We start from the raw sequence: 27,758 nt of genomic DNA on the forward strand, positions 1-27,758 counted from the left end.
TTGCTTTGTAGCTCATGCTCCGTGGCCTCAGGCATAATACAGGTGGTGGCTGACCCTGGGCTGCACCACCACTGGACAGCTACAGACCATGTCAGAACACCACCACCCTGTCCCTGCAAAGCTGATCCTCTATAGAAGGGTAGGGGTTGGTAGTCAGTGGTCACGCCCAGTCCTTGCAGCTGACTGGCCTGGGTAAATCCCTCCCATTAACCTGCCAACAGCAATCAAGGCTCAACTACAAGAGGGTGTACTCAGTCCACACAGAGGGTGTAACTCCAGTACCCAAACTGGGTCACAGAGGAGGCTGTGCCACTAGACCCTTCAGGGCACCTACTACATTATGCTACACTACCAAGACTCAGAGTCAAATGCAAAGAAACAAACACAGGGAGGCTGCCAAGATGAGGAGGCATAGAAACACGGTCCAAATAAAAGAACAGATCAAAACTCTAGAAAAAGAACTAAACAAAAGGGAGATAAGCGATCTATCACATGCAGGGTTCAAAACACTAGTTATAAGGATGTGCAAGGAACTTAGTGAAAATACCTCAACAGCATAAAAAAGATCCAGGCAGAAATGAAGACTATACTAATGGAAATAAAGAGTAATTTACAGGAAATCAACAGTAGAATGGATGAAGCTGACAATCAAAGCAATAATATGGAACATAAGGAAGCAAAAACCACCACCAATGAGAACAAAAAGAAAAAAAGAAACTAAAAAAACGAGGATAGTGTAAGCAGCCTCTAAGACAACTTCAAGTGTTCCAACATTCACATGATAGGGGTACCAGAAGAAGAGAAAGGGCAAGAAAGTGAAGCTCTATTTGAAAAAAATAATGAAAGAAAACTTTCTTAACTTGCCGAAGGAAATAGATATGCAAGTCCAGGAAGCACAGAGAGTCCCAAACAGGCCCACACCAAGACACATCATAATTAAAATGCCAAAGGTTAAAGAAAGAGAGAATCCTAAGAGCAAGAGAAAAGCAGTTACCTGCAGGGGAGTTCCCATAAGACTTCTAGCTGATTTCTCAAAAGAAACTTTGCAGGCTAGAAGGGACTGGCAAGAAATATCCCAAGTGGTGAAAAGCAGGGAACTACAGCCAAGATTGCTCTATCCAACAATCATTTAGAATCAAAGGGCAGACAAAGAGCTTCCCAGAAAAGAAAAAACTAAAGGAGTCATCACTGAACCATTATTATATGAAATGTTAAAGGGACTTATTTAAGAGGAGAAAAAGATCAAAACTATGAATAAGAAAATGGCAATAAACATACACCAATCAACAAATGAATCTAAAAACAAACTAAGCAAAGAACAGAGCTCTGGCTGGTGTGGCTCAGTGGATTAAACACTAGCCTACGAACTGAAATGTCACTAGTTCAATTCCCGCTCAGGGCACACGCCTGGGTTGTGTGCCAGGTCCCTGGTTGGGGGTGCAGGAGAAGCAATCAAGTTGGTTGATGTTTCTTCACACATCGATGTTTCTCTCCCTCTCTTTCTCCCTCCCTTCCTCTCTCTCTAAAAACAAATAAAATCTTTAAAAAAAAAAAAAAAAAGAACAGAGGCAGAATCATGGATACGGAGAGCATTTTCATGGATGCCAGATGTGCGGCATCTTTGGGAGAATGGGTGAAGGAGATTAAAAAGTACAAACTGGTAGTCCCAGAATAGCCATGAGGATGTACAGTACAGAAAATGAAGTAGCCAAAGAACTTATACACATGACCCATGTACATGAAAAATATTTGTGGGATTGCCTGAGGGAGTAGGGGATACTGGGGGTGGCAAAGGTAGAAAATTGGGACAACTGTAACAGCACAATCAATAAAATATAAAAGACTTGAACAAAAAGAAAATATTTAAGCAATCCCTTACCATTTTAGACCTTGCTGCTTGATTTTAAAACATCACCACCTTTATTTGCCCATTCAAAAGTTTCAAACCACATCAAAAATAAAGGCATAGGCACTTTCAGGTTTTTACCATCTTTTAATCTAAAAGCTAATATGTATGAAGAACTGCAAAGCCAACCACTACAGACTATTAATGCTAAAAGACAATACTGGCACAGAATGTTTTAATGTCACAGCAATATTAAGTCAACCTCTCTAACCAATAAAAAACAAATAGGATAATAATATTCAAATCAAGAAATCACTAGATTTTATTCTTTTCAGACTGAAAACTAGAGATATTGCCTCATTCCTGACACATTTCTATTCCACAGAAGCATGAAAGGTTTAAAATATTTCTATGTATTTGTTGCAATTCTAACAAAATTTAGTTTGCTATTTTATTTATCCATGTAACCCCTATTTCTCCATTTAGCAATAGTTGTTAGTCCCTGTAAAGAATAAGCCTATTTAAACAATTTGTATCTGAATTGTCAATGAAAAGCTATATTCCACATAAATTCCTTCAATAAATATAAAGTGTGACACAGTATATTCTTTAAATCATGCAGACTATTAGATAAACTTTGGTAAACATATAGAGAGATTTCAGAAAAATATACTGAAGTGATTTCATTTAGAAAGGTTACTATGTGTTGGTTAAAAAAAAGGATCAACATCAGTATCACTGAAATTAGTGTAACTATAACAGAGTTTAGAATCTTAAAAAATTCAACTTCCTTTACATCATCAGGCCAGGAGCATGGCATTCTTTTTGAAGAAATTTTCATTTCAGGAATGAGAAGTTTCTTTATTTGTCCAATTTCTGTTCTGTTCCAATCTTCTTTCAATACTTGGCTTACTCGAGGATAAATTTCAATACACTGGACTTCAGGAAGTGGTCTTTGTTTCAAGACCTGCACACGCTGGCGGACATCATCAACTTTTTCAAGAAATTTAAGTGGAGACTCTTCTCGTAAAGATGTTGTCAGCGTCATTAATTCAAGCTGCTGCTCTCTCATTTCTTTTATTCTTTCAATGTGTGGAGTATATTCTTGATTAATCATATTGTCAACATCACAGAGAGCAGTTAGGAAAAAAATTTTTTTCTGTTCTAATGTATCACTAAGCTCCTTAAAATACTGGAGAACAACTTCCTTCTCACTTTGGACCATTTTCTCCGAATGAGATTTTTGTTCTTCCAACTTTTCAATAAGACAAGTAAGATCTGTCCAGTGTGTGTCTGTTAACTGTTCAAGCAGTTTTTGAGGTGTGTCCTTTTCTTTTAGATAGGCACTTTGAAGATCATCTATAGGATGACCGTGATGTTGGCCTATGGTAAGGCACTGACCACAAACTAATTTTTTATCTAGTAGACAGTAAACGTTTAATGGTTGTCTGTAATGTTCAGGGCAAGTGACAATACGTGGATGATCTTCTTGCTGGTACTTTTCAATAATAGCCCTTAATGCAAAATTAACAGGTAAAGATTCAATACCAGTTGGAGCAATTTCAATACTGCTTCTGCAGTTAGGGCACTTGAGTGGAATTCGTAAAGGTCTCCATATATAAAAGTTATCAGATGCCTGAAGAACATTTTCCAAGCAGTTTCTACAAAATGTATGAGAGCATGGTAGTACACGAGGATCTTCAAAAATACTATAACAAATGGGACACGTTAACTCGTCCTCAAAATTGTACATTTCCTGTCAAGAGAAAAAAGTATTTTAAGTCTACATATAGCAAAGGTAACTGCACATATGTAAAGTTTCAGCTATTAACCTCCACTGTTAATATATTATACCATGCTTGTCATTTAAAGAAAGAGAAGAAATTAGTTAAAGAACACATATGCATAACCCATACACACAGACAACAGTGTGGTGATGGCCTCGGGGGAGGGGCTAGCTGGAGGTGGGGAAAATGGGGACATCTGTACTAGTGTCAACAATAAAAATAAAGTTAAAAAATAATTATTAAAAATATGACAAAGAAAAAATAAGAGGATAAATGACGTATTTACTAAGATTTTTTCTAATGTAACATTCTTAGTAATGCAATTCCTAATAATACTGAATAAACTATCATCATTAAGAGCTTATTTGGAACAAAAATCATGGTAAACAATTCTAATTAATTTGTAATACTTCAAACTGAAGTTATTTCAGTTTGTTCCTATGTAATGAAGATTTAAATTCAGAGTGGTCTATTGAAGTCTACTTAATCGTTATAACTATCCTACAACTTTTTACATTCTAAAGTGCTAAAAATAAGTTAGGCTTAAGCAGAATTATATTCTTTAACTCAAAAGAATTCATGCTCTCAGTTGACTCAACCACAGTTTCTAAAGCAAGTTACTAAATTTCTATAGTAATTGTTATGATAATTTTTTTAGTTTCTTGAACTGCACTACTAGTGTGCTTAAAACCCAGGATCAGCTTAGTGTAATATTCTAAAATAATTTTATTTATTTAAATTGTGAAAGCATGTTTATTAAAGCTGGGGCCAGGGAAACAAGGAAGGGCTTAGGATAGAAGAAGCAACAGGAAAGAGCCTAGGTGGAACTGCTTTGGCTCTCTAGAAATATTAAAGTAATTTTCATTGGAACATTTAGAAGGGAAAAAAATTTTTGAATTGGTCCTTGCAATAAAAATGAGGTGTTGATCATGGTAACTGAATTATCACTAGAACATGAGTAGTAAAGAATACCATTAGTCATCTCTCATTAATGAAAGAAGCCCAGCAATAGTCAGAGATCCTCTCTGACACAATTAACTTGACTTCTCAGCAAGCTATTAGTAATGTTTCCAACAAGCCTGACAGTACTGCACCTAATCACTGCTTTGTAATATTCCTTTGTACCTATCAATACAAGCCACAATCCTCAGGACTTACTTAGGCCTGATAGAGAAAAATCAAGTTACACCACTGTTTAAAGAACCTTGAAAAGCAAAACAAAAACCCAAGTGTCATTCACGTAAAACAAACAAACAAACAAGAAAACAGGGTCTGGCACAAATAACGCCCCTATTTTATTACAAAATCTTTTATTACAAAACCATAAGCATGTAATTCTGTAATATAACAATATGACTCAAGCACACCATATGACATTTCAGGTGAAATGTTCAAATTAAAACTATAAATTATTATAGCCATATTATCACCCTACTAACCACACTCAAAGCAGGCCTTATTTTTGCCAGACCCTATATAAAGATTACTATATCCTCCTCCATAAATTAAGTTTGAGAAAACAAATTGTACTTTTAATAAACATAAAAACCACTTTAGACTTTTCATCTCTATACTCCCTGCCTCTACTAGTTTCAAAACTAACTTCTTATGCTTCAAATCTCAATTTAAACCTTCCTCCTCCCCAGACTAGGTAACCTGTTAATCTCAACAGAATGTTACACTTCCACTTTATAGCACTTAACTGGATTTCATTTAGAAAAAATTTTTAACATTTTTCTATACATTAGAATATAAACCTACAATAAAGGCAGGAATTGTGTCTAAGCACAAAACATGAAACACAGTAGGCATTCACTCACAATTGGTAAACCCTGTCTCTTTTTTTTCCTAAAGATTTTATTTATTTATTTTTAGGCAGAGGGGAAGGGAGGGAAGAAGAGAAGAAGAAACATCAATGTGTGGTTGCCTCTCGCATGCCCCCAACTGGGAACCTGGCCCACAACCCAGGTATGTGCCCTGGCTGGGAATCAAATCTGCAACCCTTCGGTTCGTAGGCCAACACTCAGTCCACTGAGCCATACCAGCCAGGGCTAAACACTGTCTCTTATGAGACCAATATTAATGTCATGTCTTAGTTTTTTGGTTTCTTTAAAATAGCAAAATCTCTACTTTCTTAGGAAAAGCTGTAAAAGGAGAGTCCATCAAAAAATACACTCCATTCAGACTGATCAAATACTCAGAGCCCTAATAAGCCAAGATGTGTCACAAAGACACTAAGATTCTTCAACTGTGAAACATTCCAGGAAACTAACGTAACTGGGCAACAGTACAGAAGATGACATTCACTGCACATAAATTCAAGTGAATGCATGTTGGAAAGACTTTATGACTTTACCCTATTATCTACAGATCATACAAAGCCACCCAAGAAAAACAAACGTGTTTCTCAGAGAATTTCAGTGATGTCATGAAGGAATAAACAGAATACCATTTAGCAAGGAATAGAATTTGAGTAGTGGACATATATTCTATTTAGATTTAATATGAGAGCTATTTAGTGTTTAAATACAAAAATTATCCCTAAAATAGAATCCAAGCTTTCCTTCCAATGCTTCCCTTCAAAGTCCTACATTTGTCAAAAGATACAAAACATTCTCCCTAAGAACCTATTTAAGGATTCCAAAAGCTCAACTTTTTAGAATGAGGATATTCACAATACTGCAAAGAAAGTATCTCCTGAGCTGATATAAAAATGAAAGCAAATATTATGGTCTCAAAAGTTACTTCCTTAGTATATAAAATTTTAAATAAAATTTCATCAGAAATTTGTGAATAACTTGAAGATACAGACATCGAATTCTACTCTTGGACTACCCTCTTCTTGCTGATTTATTAAAAAATAATTTTAGGTAACAAATTCATGAGAAGTCAGATACCACGAAGCCAGGCTGGTTGACAATAACTGTAAGACTAGGAACTTTTTTACTCTGATTGCTGCCCAAAAAACAGAAGATATAGGTGGTTATCACATTTAGGGGCTAGTTCTTCCAGGAACTAGTATGACATTTTATCCACCAGAAATTTTCCATAACCAGCCTAAACTCTTGATGGGGAGAAAAGGTACAAAAAACTTGAGCTATGTATATTTTCTAGGATAAATATATTAATTTTAACTATGTTTTATGTATGCAACAACACTGAACCCTTTAAGACAATGAAGCAATAATCTCAATACAAATGTGGGCAAAAGTAGGTTAATAACAATAATGAATAATTCAATAATTAATGAATAATCATTCAAGAATAAACTTTGTATTTTGTGTACTCACAACTGTAAACTACTTTTGTCCCTCCCTGTTTTCTCAGAAAAAAAATGGCTTCCAACCTAAAATTCTATGCAAAGAAAAATAAAACTCTTTTCAGGGTAGACTAAAGAAAATTTGACATGAGAGTTCTCAAAAAATGAACATGCCTCCCTCCCCACGTTGTAAAGAAGCTACTGCAGTGTGAAAAGAAAAGCAAAAATTCTCATCAGGATAATGATGAAATGAAGTCCAGGAAAAGTGTGCAGCAAGCCTAGAGAACAGGTAGTCTGGAGGAAGAAGACAGAGATCCAGAAAAAATGTCTTTTAAGTAAATAAATGGAACTGACAGAATATATCATGTGTCTGAACATACTGAGAGGTAATGAGAAAACTAAATTTAAGGAAAAGTGATAGAATCATTAAAAGAAAGGAAATACATGTAATGTATGGCTTAGTAGTCATATTATTCACAAAATTATAAATATTAAATTTGATTTGTTCAAAAAACATGACTGTTATAGACTGTCATGTCTGTGTCCCAACAAAATTCCTATGTTGAAATCCTAACCCTTTTAGGTGGTGGAATTAGGAGTGGAGCCTTTGGGAGATCATGAGGGTGGAGCACTCATGAATGGGATTAGTGTCCTTATGAGAAGAGATACCAGGGCTTCTCTGTCTGCTCTCCCCCACTGGAGGACCCAGCAAGAAAATGGTCACCTGCACACCAGGAAGAGAGCTCTCACCAGAATCTAACTATGGTGACATTTTGATCTTAGACTTCCTAGTCTCTAGAACTGTGAGAAATAAATGTTTGTTCTTTAGGGCACCCAGCCTATAATATCCCAAACTAAGAAAATGATATAATTATATTTGGGGGAGGATTTATGGGAAGGAAACAGTGTTTAAAAACTAAATCTCCCCTTAAAAGGAATCAGTCCATACCTAAAAGTGAAAAAAATCAAGAAATCACATAAAAAGCATATTATTTAGAAATACAGAAGCAAATATCAAAAGAAATCATTAGAAGAAATAAAAGTGATTGCTTCTGGAGTGTAGGAATCAGAAATGGGGAGAGGGCAGGGCATTGCTTTTTTTCATTACAAACTTAAATACTGCTGTTTTCAACTATTAACATGCAATGAAAATATAAAGTTTTAAAGAAAGAAATAAAAACAATCCTACAAACATCTTGGCAGAAAAGTAAGATACCTAAAAAAAGGAAAACAAAAACAAAATGGTCTTCAAATTCTCTTTTGGGAGCCCGTAATTTCCAAAGATGACCACAACAATTATCACCCACATATGCTCTTCTGCAATGTGACTTTGCTGGTACTCCCCCCATCAAGAGATGAAATCTATATTCCCCCTGTTCATCCCTTCAACAAATCCAGATAGGATAGGTGACTGCTCTGACCAATAGGATTCAAAATAAGTGATGCTGTGACAGTGCTGGGTATGGCTCTTAACTAGCCTGGCAGGTTGCTGACTCTTCGAATCACAAACTGCTAAGTAAAAAGTCCAGGCTATTCTGCTGAGAGAGGCCAAGTGGAGAAGCAATGAGGTGCCAGACATGTCAGTAAAAACACCATCTTGGACATGTCACCAGCCAAGTCTTCAGATGTTTGTGACACAGTAGTAGATAACCAGAACATCTCCAAAGGAATAAGGCATGCTAAAACACAATGTAGCAATGTCCACAAGGTCTGGAAAAGGACATGACCTATGAATCCTGTGCCCAACCAAGATCTAATTTATTGATGTGAAACAATAAAGATACTCTTGGCAAAATCTGTGGGGTTAAAAAAAAAAAAATTCTAGAGGGCAAAGTTGAAGCCATATACTTTCATTACCAAAGTCATGTACTGTCATTAACCAGAATAAAATGTTATTTTCTCCAGGGAGTCCAGGTAAAAATGGATAATTTAGTTTGAAGGTTCCTGCTTCTCTTTTGAAAGTCACCAAGAAATATGAATATAAAAATTATTTCCAGAAAGAAACCTAAGGCTACATCATCTACTTACAAAGTACTTCACAAATTTCTTGTGTTTACGTATCAAAAAAACACATTTCTGAATTTCTGAACTTTTTATGCAGTCTTTCTCCAGAGGGCTGATTTTCTACGGAGTCTCCACAATATCTAACCAGCCTATTATGGATGGGTCAGCACTGAAGAAATGATGGAGAAATAAGCAGTAGCAAAAATATAATTGCCCATTCTCCTGTGTAAACAATTTTTTAAGTTTTAATTCACTAATATGTTATTGCTTTTCATCTCTAAACATGAATAGTTATGAAATACTTATTACATTTTACATCCACTAAAGAGAAACCGTATTTACCACGTTATAGAGTTGGATGACTTGCTCTAGGACTTACAGTGTGAGTCAGCTATAAGACTTGGAAAATTCAAGAGGTGCTACCACCCAGATTGGGGCTCACATCGTTGTGGCCCTAACTGATAAAAAGCACATTTCATGTAGTTAAACTTACTTTAGAAATACTACAATTGTGCATTCTATACACATAGGGTAAGTTTTAAAAAATACTTTTGTACAGCTCTGGCCCAGTGGCTCAGCTGGCTAGAGTATCAAAAAGTTATGGGTTTGATCCTCCGTCAGGGCACATACCTAGGTCACAGGTTGTGTCCAGCTGGGGTGCGTTTGGGTGGCAAACGATTGATGTTTCTCATATCCATGTTTCTCTTTCTCTTCCTCTCTCCCCTCCCCCATCCCCACCCCCACCCCCTTTACTCCCTCTCTCCCTCTCTCTGGAAGCAGCGAATATATTCTCAGGTAAGGAGTAAAAAAAATTAAATTAAATTATACTTTTGTGCATATAAATTGTACAAAACAGTGAAGGATCGCCAGAACACTTTCAAATTAAAAAAAAAAAAAGTCGTATGGTCAGATCAGATTTCAACTCTGCTCATTTGTACTGTTTTCCTGCCTTCTGACATCAACATGTTTCCCCAAACTGAAGAAGAAACTATTAATGCAATTTAACCAGGGAACAAAAATTACCTGAATATTCTTTTGTATTCACTTGATTGATCCCCCAGAACTTACCCACTTTGTCGATCTTCTGCTTTGATGACTGAATATACTTTATCTTCTCCAAGTTTTTCAGATTCTTTTATTCTTATTCTAAAATTAAAATTAATGTTTTAGAAGTACATTCTCAAAAAATATCTTGAATAGGATACCACAGGAATGGTTGTTATTTCACTGTCTTTGATTTCCCTATGCTTCACTGTTTTTAGAAAAGCAGTCACAAAGATCAACAGTTGTTGCAGCAGCAGGAGAGGATCTTTCGCACCTTGAAAGTCCCAACAACTCTGCCACCAAATAAATTGTCACGAAGGACTTTTTATAACGTCAAGCATCTTTTGAACTCTCATAAATACTGTTAGTCAGCAATGGTGATGGCGGGGCCAACATTCACGGTCATTTCAGATTGCTCAAAGTTTAAGTAGAAGGCAAGAAGTATCTGTGGCACTGAAAGATTTTTGCCACCTTAAACCTGTGAGTATTGATTTAGGTTATTCCTATCAATACGTCCGTTCTTTAAACTATTGTGAGACCCTGGGTCACTTTTACTTAATGCTTCTCCGAACTGAGGTTTCACATCTGTAAAATGGGCACAAATACACCTACCCCGTTACGTCCCTACAGAACCTTTCACAGAGGAAAGGCTCAGAATAGCAGCAGCCTTCCTCTTCTCTTTCTCGGAGGTTTACGAGAAATCCTCCCGGGCCTCCCTCTTCAGGCGCCTCCACCGGCTCGGCGCCTCCGCCCAGGCAGACCCGCTCTGTGCAGTCCGGCCCCTCCCCGCCTCCCCGCCTCCCCGCCCAGAGCACCGTTCCCCTCACAGAAATGTCGTTCCACACCAGGGCGGGGGGCAGAAAACGAGGTTCCCCACGCTCCCCAACGGGGACAAGAGGGAATAGTTGCAGGACCCAAGCCCGCTTTCTCCAGCAAGCCCCTCGACTGTCCTCCAAATTCATCCAACATACCAGCCTCCGCTACAGGGAAAGACGAGCCCGGAGCCGCCGCCGCCCTCTCAAACCCGAAGAGAAGCTCCTCACTCACCCCCCGCAATCTCACAGGCCGACACCAAGCTCGCCGCCCTCCGCGGAGAGGAGGAGACCGCCTCAGCTCCCCAGCAGTCCTCCGCCTGAGGGCCTCCAGGTGCTCAAAGGAGGCGGGGCTTCGCGGAGCCTACTGACGCAGCTGCAGTCTCCCGGCAACATTCAACTGCGTAGCAGCCACCAATGGGAAGGAGCGCGGAGTTGCAGTTCGAAAGTAAACCACCCACGGCTCCAGCCGTGGCGGAGCGCGATCGCCAGGGCTTGGTTGGAGGCCTGAATCCAGCTTTCAGCGCCTGCGCACTAGGTGCGGGCCGCCCCCGCGGCGCCTGTGAGTCCTGCAGCGCTTGGGGGTGTGCAACCTCCTCTGGGGGTTCTGGGGGGTGGGCTGGTGTCACTCGTCAGAAACCCGGATGACACCAATCACTCCGGGAGAGGTGGGCCCAGGAAGCAACCAACAATTCTCAGGACTCTGCTTTGCAGATTCCCTGCTTGAAGGAGTCTCCCAACCTGCTCTGAAGGCACACGCACCCCAGGACGAAAGGTCCGGGCCCCAGAGCCCGGTTTCTTTTGTTTAAGGAGTCTGGACACGTGGCTCTTCTAGAGTACCGGGGTGAGCGTGGAAAGAGGGCGCTTTTGATTATTTAGAATTCTCTTTTACTTAAAGAGAACCAACCCTGTTAGAACTAGTGGGACCTTACGACTCTTTAGGACGATCTCTCTGCTTCTCTCCCTACTTTTCCAGCCCCCGCAGTTTATGAAATTATTACCTAGAGACGACGGCTGTTGCACAGAATTCCTGACTTCCGACTCAGTTTCTCTACCAGGTTCCCATTTCACCTTCTTGATCCACTAGAATTAGAAAACATACACATCAGTCGCCCCTTTGCCTTTTTGTTTTTTTGAGAAATTTTATCCAGCCATATCTCAAGATACGCTCATACATTCCCTCTCAACTATACTTAAAAGTCATTTACTACTGTACTAAATTAAATTTATGAGTATTGTTATACTGTGTATTGCCAGTACATTCAGGTCCTAAGCTGTTATATCATAAATTACAGGAAAACATTAAACACAACGTAAAACAAGGTGATGAGTCCTGAGTCATTCTCAGATGTCTTCCCCAGTGCAGGTATTGAAAAAATTACTTTATGATGTGTGGATTCTAGCGATATCCAGAGATACCCACTATTACATGGTGGTGTTGTAACAGGGAATGAAAACTTTATACTACTCTGAATTACCATGAAATGGAATTAGAATAAAATGTACTAACAAACTAATAAAAAGAACTCATTCTTGAAGTTTCCTTATAAGCATATTGCAAACCCCAGCAGTTCCAGATCCTGCTTGCACAAAAATACAGCCTTGACCAAGACATGGTGCAGATAGCCCAACTGCAGGAATTTGGCTGGCGCTGACCAGCCCCAAGATGCTGACACATTAACGGTCCATATCAGGACCAGCAAGGACAGTGCCTGGATGCCCACAGCCTCTCCCCCTAATCTCTTTGTTCTCCTTTTCCCTCGCCTGCCTTATAAAAACCCTGGCCCGCAATGAGATGTTAAGAGGCTTTGAGATGAGAGTCCACCACCATCTTGTAGGTTGCTGGCACCTGAAAAAAACATTTTTCCTTTATATCAGCATCTGCCTCTAGAGTTGGCTTTCGAAGCAGCAGGCAGCAGGACCTGCCTTTGGTTGCAGTATTCAAGAACATTTCAACTTCGTTATCCATTTTCTAGTTAAACATGCAACGACAGATTGCTTTTTAATTTCTGTCAAAGCAATATGTTGAGAATATCTCTTCATACCAATAAATGTATACTTCTATAAAAATTATTCTCTCTTTTTTTAAAGCATAACTCTGACGACAACTATGGACTTTGGGTGATTATGATGTCAACGTAGTTTCATCACTTGTAACAAATGTACCACTCTGGTTGAGAATATTGATAAAGTGGGAAGCTATGCATTTGCAGGAAGCAGGAAATATGTGGGAAATCTCCGTATTCTCCCCTCAATTTTTCTGTGAACCTAAAAATTCTGTTAAAAAATAATAAATTCTTAATTTAAAAAAAGCTTTTAAAATTTTAAGTGTAATTCCTCTAGAATGAATTCATGCGGCTGAATAATGCTTTTAACTGTGATTTTTTTCTACTTGTTTTTCCCTCTTTGCTTCCTTACCTAAAAAATAGTTATATGCTTAGCAAGAAAGCCAAAAAAAAAAAAAAAATAGCTTTCACTGGACTTCACTGGCTTTTGTTTTCTGAAAAGCCTCAGCCCATTGAGGAAAATAACATTTAAGGGAAGAGACTGAATGTTCAGGATCAGAAAGAAGTCTAATAGCTCCAAAACAGAGATTACTCAGGTCCTAATGGAGGGAGCTGGCACCTAAAAGGAAGGGCTACATCTCTTTCTACAGGGAGACTAGTTTAGAGGGCCATGAGTTTCCAACTTTGCCAAAGATTTCTGTAACTCAGCATGACCAGAAATGCCAGAGAGCTAGCTAACAGAGCCTACAAAAGCAGCCTTAACAGTGAAAGTCACATGACATACTTAGGTTTATGAACTCTGTGGACGAAAAGGCCACATACTAAACCTGACAAGCTCAAGGGAGGTATGTGTGGCAGCTTTACAAACTCAGAGTCAAAAAGTAACCACATAAAGATGGTCTGAAATGAAAACTTTCTAACTAGAAGCAGGATATGGCAGGTAGTCATGTCCTAGGGCAGTATTTTTCCCTAACAAAGATCAATAGTTGCCCTAACTGACCCTATCCTCTTTTTGCATCTAGAATAATATTGCTGACCACATGCCTTGGCAATAACTCAGCAATTTCCTGTTTCCAGACCCCTCAAAGCATAGGCACCGCACCAGGTCAGACTCCCTGACACAGTTGAAGGCAAAAGTATGAAATAAAATCTACTTTCTAAAAAATATTATCTTTTTTCAAAAGATTTTATTTATTTACTTTTAGAGAGAGGAGAAGGGAGAGAGAAAGAAAGGGAGAGAAACATCCATATGAGAGAGCTGCATCTATCTGTTGCCTCTTGCGCACCCCCAACTGGGGACCTGGCCCACCCAGGCATGTGCCCTGACTAGAAATCAAACTGGCAACCTTTTGGTTCACGAGCCAGTACTCAATCCACTGAGTCACACCAGCCAGGGCTAAAAATATTTTCTGATGACAAAAAATGATTTAAAAAAAATCATCATTGGTAAAAGAAATGAAGAAAGTGGAAAATATAATATTCCCACCCTTTAGAGTAACCACTGTTCACAATGTGATGTGTATAGAAATTGACTCAGCTTGTGAACTTACATCAGAATAAAAGTTTCACTGTCTTTCCCTGTCACCAAAGAATAAAGTTAGTGGATATTGGCATAGTGATGTCCCCTTGGACTTAATGAAAACATAGCCTTATTAAAAGTCCTTTGAATCCTTTTCCTGTTCATAAGTTGAGCAGCTTCTGTATTCTTCAGATTTTCTATGCATTTGCTCACATCTGCTGCATTGTGAACATAGGTCTTTATCATATGTTCCTAAGGAGTGCATAATGTTCTGTTCTCCTAGAACCTTTCTTTCTCCCCAGCAGGCACTTCTTCCTAGAAGACATGCAGTGAGGGGGTCACCTGGGTTATAAATATCCACGGCACCTGTCCCTTGACTCAATTAATTTATCCCTTAAGTTTTAAAGTGCAAGCCCACCCTCAATTTCCAACACCTGCTTCCATGGACTTAGTTTGAAGTCCCCCTTAGCTCCAGGGGCAACGTCTCTATTTCACCCCTATGTCATCCCAGAATGCACAGCTCAACCTCATTTCTAGTTTCCACAAGAAATCTCTTCACCCCAAGCATGTTATTATCTAGTAAAGAGAGAAAACTCTTCACTAAAGTTTAGAGGATTGCATTGTATAGCACCCAGCATTCCACCATCTATTTCCTTTGCCTCCCTCTTCTCTCCTTTCCTCCTGCATCCCAAATTCTTCCTGCTCAGTTGTTTCAGGCAGCCTCCTGTTTCCTGTAAGCCCATGCTCCCTAAACCAGGGAGCACCAGGAACATGTTAGAAATGTAAACTCTCAGGCCCAACCCCATATCCACTGCATCAGAAACTCCTGGAGCAGAGAGCTGGCAATCTGTGTTTCAACAAGCCCTCCAGAATTTTGATGCCTGTTTAATTTTGAGAACTTCTACACTCACATCCAAGATTTAAACTCTCCCCCATACCTGCCTGTGAAGTTTTTCTGTGAACTGAGAAGCATCCCCCACCCCCAGCAAAAGAGAAATCCTCACACCAGCTATTGAGAGAATATATATATCCCTATCAAACTATATTCTATATTCATTATAATACACTTGCTTCTTGCTTTTCTTTCTCTTCCCCTGTGATCAAACAACTTCCCTTACTTGTTATGAAACACAGAAGTAGGGTGGGGAGTCGGGGCTGGCCATTCTTTTGACCACAGCCTGATTTACTGAGTTGCCAAACCACTCCAGAGTAACCTGGGTGGGTCCAGCCTATGGGTATTTGATAGTGCATTCAGGACGGGACACTTAAGTGTAAGAGCTTGTGAGGATAAGGTGTGCATGGAATTAACTAGCAACACCAAACTCAGAGAAGTTGAAAGGCTAATGTAAATTAGGGTTGCTCCCATTATACCAACAGGTAATTAACTTAAAGGCTTTGAGCTGCTTTGGAGGAGCAGAAGGGAAGAGACATGAGCGCAACCCCAATCCCCAACCCCTGCCATGTCCCAGAAATTTACACTTCTGAATGAAGAGCTTGCACTGCTCTTCAAGATCTGACCCTGTCTCCTCCTCTAGCCTCCTCACTCCCTCTCGCCTTCTCCTCACATCCCCTTCCTCAAGTTCCAATCACACCAAAATGACTTGCCTTTATCTAGAGAGGCCTATGAGCTCTTGCCTCTAGACTTCCTTATACCCCCATACTACAACCCACCCCGACCCCCTCAAGGCTGGCACTTGGTACCAGCTAACATGCAAATTAACCAAGGTCAGGGACCATGCCCAGAATTGGATCTGGTTCATGGTAAGAACCCAAACACATCTTGAAGAATGAGTGAAAGAGTAGGCTTTTGCAAGAGCACTGAACCAGGAAGGAGAAACTTGGGTCCCAGCTGTGCCACTAATCTGCTAAACCTGCCTGGGCCTCAGTCTTCTCAGCCATCAGATAAGGGAATTGATCCCTTCCAGATCAAAAGGCCCATGCTCCCCAGAGCTCCTTGGATCCCAGGACTTCTTTAAAGCCATGCAATTCTTCATCCTCGCATATGAATGAAGGTTTAAATTTGTAGCAATTACTACAAATTTCTGTTCTAGTGGAAATCAGAAAGTAACTAAATGTAAACAGTATCTTTTTAATAATACTTTTTTAAAATTCCAAATTTGGTGAGGGCAGCAAACCTGGATTCCCCCCAACTCCTCCGGCCTAGTGTTTGTAGTCTAATGTTTGGCATGACAGGGTAAGGCAGGTGACCATGGAGGTGAAGGTTCCAGAGTCCCTGTGCCTCCTCTCTTCTTGCCTTAATTCCCTTCTCCATTTGGTCCCAAGAAACAACAGATACACTGTTTCAAGGCTGACTATGAAAGAAGGCCTAAGTGAAGGAGGTAGAGAGGTTGGCAGTACAAGCTCTGGAGCAGGCTCTTCAGTTCTTCCCAGCTCAGTCACCAAAAAAAAGCCTTGGTCATCATAAGGAAAAGGGGTTACATTAATGCTACACTTTATATTGGGCAGTGACTCTAACTGAAAAAGAAGCCAGTAAATGACCCAACTCAAGAAGAAAGAGAAATGTCACTCCTCCCAAGGGGGTGGAGGGAACCTAAATAACTCAGCCACTGCTAAGGGCCTTTCATCCTGAAATTCTGTTGGTTTGTTTTGGACTGAAACCAAGTCTCAAACCAAAGTCATTGCTTCTGTTAGGGTTTCTGCCAGGTAGTAAATTCACAGTTGAAAGGCCTTGCTAGTAACTGCTGATCATAATGCTGGCTATCAAATGCTAAACCTTTGTGTTGTATTCATTGTGGGCAAATTGAACCTTATACTATGGTATTCTTGTTCATTTATTTAAGTGTTCTTTAAGCAGCTCATCATTTTGCAATACGTGTCCCTGGAAATAAAATTACTTTTCTTCTGGCTTTAAAGTGAGAGATGCCAGGGTTTTCTCATCGAGATAAACCTGCCCCTTCAGGGTGGCTTTCTGTAGGGGGAGGGGCCCAGAGCTCTGTGTTCCAGGAAGTGAGGTAATTAGTCCCCTGGGCTGCAAGGGTTGGAAAGGAGACGCTGACCCGCCCGAGGGAACAGGGACAGTGGTCTCTCTGGTCCACAGGGGCGAGTGCGTCACCAGCCATGACACAGAGCTCCCAAGGCAGAGCAGGTCCTCCATGGGTTTCACAGTGATGAGCAGTTTGGCGGGCACCCTGGGGGCTAACCCAGGGGTGGGGGGTCTTCCCTGGCTAAGCCGAGTGCAGGGAAGGACTGTCCTGACTGAAGGGCTCACCTGGGTGTGTGGGCACAGTCACTCAATGGACAACAGTAACTGCCCGTGATAATGGTGGGCCAACCTTGAAAAAATGACAGCAAATGCCAGTGAAACACATGGGCAGCAGTGGTCGTCTGCACTGAGTGGCCACAAGTGCTGTCCTGGCTTGAGGTGGCTGACCATCCCTTTTAAACAGGGTGTTTGTTTGTTTTCAGATTGGAAGGAGGAAAACTTCGGAGCTGTAAAAATCCTTTGGTTTGGGTGAAAGCTCATCTTCAGGTATTTAGAGTTCTCTTAAGGTCTGAGATACTCACGTCTTGCCTTTCGAGCTGTAATCCACCTGTTTGAACAATTTGTGACAAACCTTGGCAGGGAAAGTCTTGTTAGGCAACCCCAAAATAATGGGATGCAGGGGGCGGGGTATAGTGAACAAGCTTGGGGTCCTCCTGCTGAGGTGCAGAGTCTTGAGGTTATTAAGCCAAAGCTCTCTTCCCAATGCAGGTTCCTCTGTCTGAGTCTCTTGGGCAGTAAAAGGAGGGAGGGCCAAAGATTTTTTTTTCCCCCTGAATTTTGTTTCTTAATAAACAGTTTAAAATCAGTATTTCAAGAAGCAGCTTCAGGGTGGCAAAACTTTAGTTCCTTTCAAGAGCTAGAGATGAAGGTGACATTGGAAAGGAAACAGTCTCGAGTTACTTTTTGTATTTTCTCACAGATAAAATACTAATCTTTGTTTAAAAGAAAAAAAAAGATAAGAACTCTGAAGAGAATCTGGTGGCCTTACCTGAATTTGTGTACACTCAGGTTCATAAATTACAAGTTTCATATGAGTTGTTGTGATTTAGTGGACTCTGCTTTCCTTTCAATGAACTCCTCGCTCCTTAAATCAAACAGCACATTGCTGAATTGCAGTTAAGACTGATGTTACAAGTATACAAGGAAGAACAGGGAGCCAGGGCTGGTAGATATGTTCTATAAAAACAAATTAAGAAACAAACAAAACTGAGACCAAGCAAAACATCCAACAGCAGAAGAGTTATTAGTTAAATTGAGGTCTATTCAATAATGAAATAAGTAGGCATTAAAAAATCGTGTCATAGAAGATCATTTGTGACTTGAGAAATTATTATAAGTGAAAAGAGAAAGACATAAAATTGTACATGGTATAATATCAAGTTTGTTTTCAAAATATATACCATATGTGTAAGAAATGTCTGAAAATAAATGTATCATCATAGTAACAGTAATTATTGCTCACTGGCGAATTATAGACATTTTTTATTTTCCCATATTTCCAAATGTTATATAATAAATATGTATTATGGTTATAAACTACTGTTACAAACACACATACACACTCTCACATGTGATCTGGAGAAAAGGAGAAAAAAGCAGAACCAAGAGCTCTCACCAGAGGAGTCCATTCCACTCCATTTCACCAATATATTGATGGAACACGTGCATTTCCTGTACTCCCCTATGAGACTCTGCTGAAATGTTGAAATGATGATGACCGTGTAGAAGAGCAAAAGGAAATAAACCCTTCACAGTAAGGACAATAGGGGGAATAGGTGAAGGGGTAAGTCAGAATGAGGTATCAAGTGATTTCAAGATGAGAAGCAGATAGTGGCAAGTTAGCAGAGAGGAAGCCCACAGCACAAATCTGAAGGGACTTAGGTGGAAATGAGAGCAGCTTTTCATTGGAAAAAGCCAAAGAGGCTCTGGGTCAGGAGTGCACTGGTAGATGGATGAAAAGGGGTCTAAAAACACCATAAACATTTGGCTTGCTCCTTAAACTCTCTACCCATATGTGCATGCAAAACAGTTGACATTTATTTTCAGGGCAAAAAAATGAAAGGGAAAACAAGTAGGGTTTTTTGTTTTGTTTCGTTTAGATTTTATTTGTTTATTTTTTAGAGAGAAAGGAAGGGAGGGAGAGAAACATCGATGTGAGAAAGAAACATCAGTCTACGGGCATACCACCCTGAACGCGCCCGATCTCGTCTGATCTCGGAAGCTAAGCAGGGTCGGGCCTGGTTAGTACTTGGATGTGAGAAAGAAACATCATCGGTTGCCTGTCATAGGTGACCCAACCAAACCTCAACCCAGGTATGTGCCCTGACTGGGAACTGAACTGGTGACCTTTTGCTTTGCGAGACGATGCCCAACTAACTGAGCCACACTGGTCAGGGCCAAAACAGATGGGCTCTTATCCAAAGAAAATGATCTGCTTAGGGTAAACTAAGCTTCCTCTCTACTTTTCTGAGATGTTGAGGCTCTCAACCTGTCCAATCACTATCCTGTCTTAAACACTTTCACTGCACAAAGCATGCGGAATTCTGTCTTGTTCGTTTAAGGAGAAACCTTTGATAGAAAAAGACTACAATGCAACAGCAGAGAAAACTTACATTAGCCACCTGGGATAATCAACATGCGTTTTCATTCTTAAAGAGGAATAGAAAACTAAGGTTCATTGTATATATAAAAAACGGTGGCAAAAAACATAGGGATCAAGATAAGCAAAACTTAACGGATTTCAGGGGAAAAATGTATGTATGTGTGTATAATACAAGGAAGAACAACCTTTTAGCTCTGGAGGGCGTGGCTCAAATGGCTGGGCATTGTAGCGGGGGAAAGTGGTTCCATTCCGGGTCAGGGCACATGCTTAGGTTGCGGTTTGGTCCTCAGTGGGGTGCTTGTGGGAGGCAACCAATTGATGTTTCTCTCCCGCTCTCTCTTCCTCCCTTCCCCTCTCTTTTAAAAAAATAAAAAAAAGGATAACCTTTTAATAAATATTTAGCAAGGTTTATGAAACCAGTAACCCATAAAACAAGGATAGAATGCAATGAAGAAAGAATGTTCAGGAATACAAATGAAGATCCTAGATATGGGGGTGGGGGCAAGATTGGTAAAGTAAAAAAAAAAAAGAAAAGAAAAGAAAAAAGAAACTAATAATAAAAGGACTGGTAGAAAAAGTGAAAAAAGAAAATCTCTCAGAATGTTAAACAAACAAACAAACAAAAGACAAAGGGATGACAAGTAGCCTCTAAGACCCAGCATTTATGTTCCAGAGAAAAGAGAGGAACCGGAGGAAAAAATTGTTTAAAAAAAAATTACAAAACACTTTCAAGATCTGAAGAAAGTCACAAGTCTGCCAAACCTGATAAGTTAAGCAAGATCCATGCCAGACAGATCACCATCAAGTTTCAGAACATCAGGTAAAAAGAGATCCTTAAAAGATTCAGAGAGAAAGGGGGATAAACAGATGACCAATAAGGGAATGAGAATCCAATTGTCCTAAGAACTATCATCAATACATTAAGTTCCAGAAGACATTGAAATAATTTCTTCAAGACTCTGAGAATTCTGGATTTAAATGTGAACTATCATCAATAACATTAAGTTCCAGAAGACATTGAAATAATTTCTTCAAGACTCTGAGAATTCTGGATTTAAATGTAGAATTCTATACCAGGCTAAACTAATGTGAAGGAAAAAGAAAGATATTTCCAGGCAAAGACCTCAAAAATTTACTACCTCCATGAACTATTTCTGAGGAAGTTACTTGAGGATAAATGTCTACAAAATAGAAAGAATAAAAAAGAAAGGAAGACATGGTATCCACGAAGGAATTACCAACTCCTGGATTACCTCGTGCAATGAGTTCATGTTGGAGCAGAGAGTGGAAGCCTGGGGAAGAGATAACTCATGGGAAAAAAGGAGATTGCGATATTAGTTTGTAGAGGAGTAAATACAATCCTAGCACACTATTTGTATTTGGCTCTGTAGTGAGCAATATGTACACAATAATGTAATCATATTTGCTATTTTCAGACTCTGAAACCAAGCGATTGTCAAGACAGACAATTATGGTTACAGAATAGAAGGAAAAATAAACCTAACAGTTTACAACATCATTGTTCATGATAGCAAAAATAAAGGGGAAACAACAAAAATGTGTATCAACTGAGATGGAGAAACAAAATGTGGTATATTCACACACTGGGATATGATTTGACAATAAAAAGGGAAGGAATACTGATACACACCAGAACATGGATGAAATTCAAAAACATGCTAAGTGAAAGAAGGTAGTACCGAAAGACCGCATATTGTATGGTTTCATTTATATGATGTATCTAGAACAGACAAATCTATAAAGATGGAAAGCAGATTAGTGGTTTTGTAAGGCCGGGGGCGTTATGGGGAAATGGGGAATGACTGGTAGTAGGTATGGGTTTCTCTGCGGGTAATAAAAGTATTCTGAAGTTATATTATGATAATGGTTGCATAACTGTAAATATACTAAAAACTTTTGGATTGTGCAATTTAAATGCGTGAACTTTATTGTATGTAAATTGTACCTTAATCAAGTTTTGTTGTTGTTGTTGTTGCTGTTTTTGTAAAGCTAACAAAAGTAGGGAGGGTGAAAGAAGAACAGAGAGGTGAAGAAAAGAATTGGGTAATACCCTTATCTCACTTGTCAGGGGGTTAAAAGATAATGTTGAAAACTGGTAAAATAAAAAATGGAGGTTTAAAGGAACAATTTAGCCCTGGTTGCTGTGGCTCAGTAGTTTACCCTCGCATATGCCCTGACCAGGGACCAAACTTTCAACCTAGGCATGTGCTCTGACCAGGAATCACTTTGCGGGGATGATATGCAACCAACTGAGGCACACCGGTCAGGGATATAGTGCTTTAATTAAAGCAAAAAGGAAACAAAAAAATAGACTATGATTACAAAATTAGTATGTAAAGAAAAATATTTACATGGATTGAAAATATGCTATCTTGTATGAAAATACATATTTTCAATCCCCAACTGAATAATTACAGGCCAAATTAAAATTTCTCTCATGGGACCAATTTCAAAATACGTCATTCTTCCATAAAGCCTTTAACACTGCCACCTCGTGGCATTAACAGGAAACTTTATGTAGAGATTTTATTTATATAATCCACATGGTCACAAAATTAAATTTTTAAAAAATATCATGTGATAAAAAGTGTCTCTCCAATCATATACTTCAGAAACCCAGTTCCTCTCCATTGAGAATCCACTGTTAATAGTTTCTTGTGTATATTCTTCCAAAAAAAATACAAGGTCTGGCAGAAGTAACGCCTGCTTGAGTGTGGTTGGTAGGGTAATAATATGGGTGTAATAATTTATAGTTTTAATTTGAACATTTCACATAAAATGTCATATGGTATGCTTGAGTATGATATTGTTATATTAAATAATTACACAATTATGATTTTGTAATAAAAGAGGGGTGTTATTTGTGCCAGATCCTGTATTTTAAGCATAACTCAAGCAAATGTGTATATGCATGTATAACACAAATAATAGAACACTATACAGAGTTATATATTTTGTTTTTTTAGTATTTTAATGTTTTGGGGATTTTTCCCTATCAATACACAAGAGTCTTCCTTAATAATATTAGTAGGTATAAAATATTCCATTATATGAATGTTGATTTATTAACCAGCCCCTTATTTGTAGTTAATTCTAATCTTTTGATTTTTCAAATGATGCTGTGAAGAATAAATTTGTATATATGCCATTTCTCACATTTTGGGAAGGATGCTTGTATTTATTATTTTGAGAGATTTTATCAAATTCCTCTCCACTGAATTTGTACTCCAAAGAGCAAGAGATATGAGCATATTGTTTTCCTACACCAAAGACATTGTGTTATCCTGGCTCTTCTGATCTTTAACAATCTAGACAACAAATGGTTTCTTGCAGTTTTAATTTTAATTTATTATAGAGCAGGCTGAGTGTATTTTCATGTTTAGGAGCCTGTATTAGTTTGCTGCAACAAAGTAGCACAAAGTGGGTGGCTTAAACAACAGAACTTTACTGTCACAGCTCTGGAGGCTGGAAGTCTGAGAGGAAGCTGTCAGCAGGGTTGGTTCCCTCCCAGGGCTACAAAAGTCTGTTCCACGCCTCTCCCCTAGCCTCTGGTGGGTTGCTGGTAATCCTTGGCATTCCTTGGCTTGGAGAAGATTCTCTCTCTTCATATTCATACAGTGTTCTCCCTGTGTGTATGTCTGTGTCCGTATTTTCTTTTTTTATAAGGACACTAGTGATATTGGGTTAGAATCCACTCTAATGACTTTATTTCAATTTGATTACCTCTTTAAAGACCCTATCTTCAACTTAGGTCCCATTCTGAGGTATTAAGCATTAAGACTTCAACATACGACTTTCAGGAGGACATAATTCAAGTCATAGCAGAGCCATTTATATTTTCTTAACCCATCCATATATTTTATCCATTTTCCCATCAAGTCCTTAAAAACTGATTTGTAGGAATTTTTCATTTGTTAGGAAAATCGGTCCTTTCTCTAGGATGATTAGAAATATTTTTCTGTTCTTTTTCTTTTAAAGGTTTCTTTTTTATGTTTTCCTGCACAGATAATTTTTACTTTTATGTAAACAAATTACTTGATTTCTTTTTTAGTGTTTCCTAGTTTTTGTATTGTACCTGGAAAGTTCTTCCTCACTTTGCAGTTATAATTCTCCCATGGTTTTCCACTACTACTTTTATAGTATTAGTGGAGTTTTCTTTGTTTTTTCACTTTTACTCATTTGGATTTTTCCTGTTATGAGATGTAAAGTATGAAGCCATCTTTCTTTCTGGATGGCTACTCAGTTTTCCATTACGATTTATTGAATAATTCATCTTTCCCTAGTTATTTGAGATACCACTTTTAAAATAGACTGTGTTTCTAATTTATTTACTTCTGGATTTTCAAAAAATTTAACTACAGTGAACTGTTACTGAGCCTACTCTCATTGTTTTAATTAAGAATTTATATTTAAAAAACAGCAGTTAGCACTCTTTTTCAGAATTTTCATAAATATTTCTGTTTATGTATTTTCTTTTAAAAGGTCAACTTGGGGCAAGCCTTCGTGGAGGCTTCCCTCATGCATCTCAGCCACCAACATACATGTTCTTTGGGGACATGTGAGCCACGGCTAAGGCTGCATGGGCAAGCACAGAAGCACCCAGGAGGCCGAGGTAGTGCTGGTGGCTTGCATCATCACAGGATCAGCTTCGGCAAATATCACCCACGTTACCTTGGGAAAGTTGGTATGAGGCACTACCACTTAAAAAGGAGCCAGAGCTTCTGCCCCACTGTCAACCTTGATCAACTGTGGGTGTTGGTCAGTGAGCAGACATGGGTAAATGATGCCAAAACCAAGGCTGAGGCTGCACCCATCATTGATGTGGTGCGATCAGGCTACTACAAAGTACTGGGGAAGGGAAGGTTCCCAAAGCAGCCTGTCGTTGTGAAGGACACATTCTTCAGCAGAAGAGCTGAGGAGAAGTTGAAGGGCGTTTGTGGGGCCTGCATGCTGGTAGCTTGAAGCCACACAGAGGGAAGTTCATTAAATGCTCTCAAGTGTTTTTGTCTTCTGGTGTGAGTGTAGGTTCTTTGGCACCTCTACCTGTGTCAGAAACCTGCCTAACAGGTTCTAGGAGTTGAGGGTATGAGGACCTGGGCTCCTCTGCTAACTCACCTGAGAAAGAAGGTGTGCAAGATAGTACCAACACTTAGAGGCCTTGGTCTGTTACCCGACTTCAACTTTTCATTTACAAAGTGACAATGATAGCAAAATAAATAAATAAACAGTCAACTTGGGAAACTGAAATTTATGGTCTGAAGAAATGTGTATGATTTTTAATTTAAATCCCCGTTAGGGTTCAACAGTAGCATGCTTTTTTTTTTTTTTTTAATTGAGGTGTATTTTATATACAGTAAATTTCACTCTTTTTGGTGGACAGCTCTATGAATTTTGTCACAGTCCTAAGTAAGTAGCCACCACTTCAGTCAAGGTTTGCAGCGCTTCTCCATCACTGTTGTGTGCTTTCATAGTCAGTCTCTCCCCTCCCTAGTTCTGGGCAACCATTGGTCAATGTTTTATCCTTATATTTTTAAAAAAAAATTTATTATAATAGACATTTATTTAAAGTATTATATTTGCAGCCCTGATGGTTCTAAATTGTACATTTCAGGTTGAAGCAAGACATTAAAGTACTGAGAACAGATACATTCTCAGATTTTGATTATACGATTGTTTCTTTGCCCATTCTTGTCTTTTTATTTTTTCCCAAATAACCTCTTTCAGATATGGTAAAGGTGGAATTTATCTTCCTCATTTTGTCCACTTCTCTTTATTTATTTTCAGAGAGAGGGGAAGGGAGGGAGCAAGAGAGGGAAAGAAACATCAATGTGCAAGAGAAACATCAGTGAATATCAGTCAGTTGCCTCTTGCATGCCCCCAACTGGGCAGCTGGCCTGCAACCCAGGCAAGTGCTCTGCCAGAGAATTGAACCTGCAACCTTTCAGTTCTCAGGCCAGCACTCAATCCACTGAGCCACACCAGCCAGGGCTATCTACTGCTCTTTAGACAAGATCTGCTGCCTCACGGACACGTCCAGTGCTCTCTTAATGTGAATATCCTATACAGGTTCTCAGGAAGCCTTCTTATGGCTTCTTTTACATCGTCATCCACATGTATTGTTTGGTCTCCCATTAACCCCAGTTGATTGAATGCAGCAGCCCCGTAGTACTATTTTTGAATACCTTCCTGACACTAGCTTGATACTGCAACAGCAGGCCTGCTTGCCATTTTGATCTGAGACTCTATCCTTATAGTTTTGTCTATTTTTGACTGTCGCATAATTGGAATCAGAGGATATAAAGCATTTATTTGATTCTGGCTTTCACTAAGCCAAGTGCTTTTGAATTGCACTCATATTGGTGTGTGTATTAGCTTCTTTTATTGATCACAAATAACCCATTTATATGGATGTACCAGTTTATTCTGTCCACCAGTTGAAGGAACTTGGGGTTGTTTCCAATATTTGGGAATTAGGAATAACGCAGCTGTAAACATTCACGTATAGGTTTTTCTGTGAATGAAGTTTGGATTTGGAGCTGAAAGATGATCAATAGTGGATATACCCTTAAATATTTTTTAGGCCATTCCCTCTTCTCTATTTCTACTATGCACTGTCCTATTCAGGACTTCCTCTTTATTCAGTTTATTTAAAAAAAAAAAAACATTTACTTTTTTTAGAGAGAGGGGGAAGGGAGAAAGAGGGAAAGAAACATCAACATATGAGAAAAACATCAATCAGTTGCCTCGTTTGCCTCTCATATGGCCCTAACTGGGGACCTGGCCTGCAGCCCAGGCATGTGCCCTGACTGGGAATTGAACTGGCGAGCTTTCAGTTCACAGGCAGGCACTCAATCCACTGGGCCACACCAGCTAGACAGGACTTTTTTTTCTGAAGCTCAATTGCTCTAAGACCTATTTAATTTTTTAGAGACAGGGGAAGGGAAAGAGAAAGAGAAGGAGAGAAACATCAATCTGTGGCTCCTCTCATGTGCTCCCCACCAGGGACCCAGCCCACAATCTAGTCATGTGCCCTGACTGGGAATCGAACCGGCAACTCTTTGGTTCGCAGGGTGGCACTCAATCCACTGAGCCACAACAGCCAGGGCTCTAGAAGTTTTCTAATTAGTCTTCCTGACTCTATTCTTGTCTCCCTGAAATTCATCTTCAACAAAGTTGACAGAGTGATTTATTTTAAAATTTAAATTTGACAATGGCACTTTCATACGTAAAATCCCAGTCTCTCCTCCTAAATATTATGTAATACTTGTTTTGGTCCCATCTCTCCACTCTCTAATTATATTTAAATGACCCTCTCCCCCACAACACTCTCACATCCCTAACATTGTTCATAGAGAAAAGCTCTTGCCCCAACTTTGTTTGACTAACTCCTGAGTCTGTCAGGAGACCCTACTTCCTCTAAAAAGCCTTCCCTGACAACTCCTCTCCCCAAAGTCTGGATTAAGAACTCATTCTCTTTGCTCCTATAAATCCATTTATTCATTCATCTAAAGAATATCTGTGCTCTGTTCCAGGCAATGTGCCATATGATTCCTGCTATAGCTGAGTGATATATGAATCTTGTAAACTTCAATGTGCTTTTAAAGCAGTGATTTTAACTGATGTGCTGCAAGAATTTTTATATCATGCAATAACTGACTATTTAGCCAGGGGCACTGACCTCTTTCCCCTTAGATTGTCAAATTAAAAAAATGACAACAGTCAACACAGTTGTTCCATGTGAGTGAATAAAAAATATACTTTTTTATGGGTCAGATTGGCGAAAAATGTAATTTTTTTTGGTGTGCCATGAGCTGGTAATCAAAACACTGGTTGAGTATGGCCGCAAAATGGAGG

At 39.2% G+C, this 27,758-nt stretch overlaps 2 protein-coding genes and 1 pseudogene across 3 annotated transcripts; 1 reads left to right on the forward strand and 2 right to left on the reverse strand.

Moving 5' to 3' along the window:
* Window positions 1-2,076: 2,076 nt before the first annotated feature.
* TRIM59 (tripartite motif containing 59) lies at window positions 2,077-11,083 on the reverse strand. Of its 2 annotated transcripts, none has more exons than XM_054580200.1 (3): window positions 10,988-11,083; window positions 9,965-10,042; window positions 2,077-3,602 (listed from the first exon to the last, which is right to left on the reverse strand). In XM_054580200.1, the coding sequence occupies exon 3, from the start codon at window positions 3,597-3,599 to the stop codon at window positions 2,391-2,393; it is 1,209 nt and encodes a 402-aa protein (XP_054436175.1). In that variant the 5' UTR covers window positions 3,600-3,602; window positions 9,965-10,042; window positions 10,988-11,083; the 3' UTR covers window positions 2,077-2,390. The 2 variants fall into 2 exon arrangements, with proteins under 2 accessions (XP_054436175.1, XP_054436185.1); XM_054580210.1 differs by lacking the exon at window positions 10,988-11,083 and adding an exon at window positions 10,912-10,981.
* A 313-nt stretch (window positions 11,084-11,396) lies between these two features.
* Window positions 11,397-24,866, forward strand: LOC129072176 (60S ribosomal protein L27a-like). The gene is given in 3 exon segments (XM_054575598.1): window positions 11,397-11,527; window positions 24,387-24,493; window positions 24,496-24,866. Coding segments are annotated over 3 exon segments (609 nt in total).
* Window positions 24,867-25,529: 663 nt separating this feature from the next.
* On the reverse strand, window positions 25,530-26,132 carry LOC129072186 (cytochrome b-c1 complex subunit 7-like; annotated as a pseudogene).
* Between the last annotated feature and the right edge of the window lie 1,626 nt (window positions 26,133-27,758).

Source organism: Pteronotus mesoamericanus, unplaced genomic scaffold, assembly GCF_021234165.1.
Source record: "Pteronotus mesoamericanus isolate MK-2021 breed Mesoamerican mustached bat unplaced genomic scaffold, CSHL_Meso_final contig_116, whole genome shotgun sequence".
NCBI lineage: Eukaryota > Metazoa > Chordata > Mammalia > Chiroptera > Mormoopidae > Pteronotus > Pteronotus mesoamericanus.

Bases quoted from the DNA above. Each gene is read 5' to 3' on its own strand.
- TRIM59 (XM_054580200.1), bottom strand. From the start codon at position 3,599: ATGTACAATTTTGAGGACGAGTTAACGTGTCCCATTTGTTATAGTATT.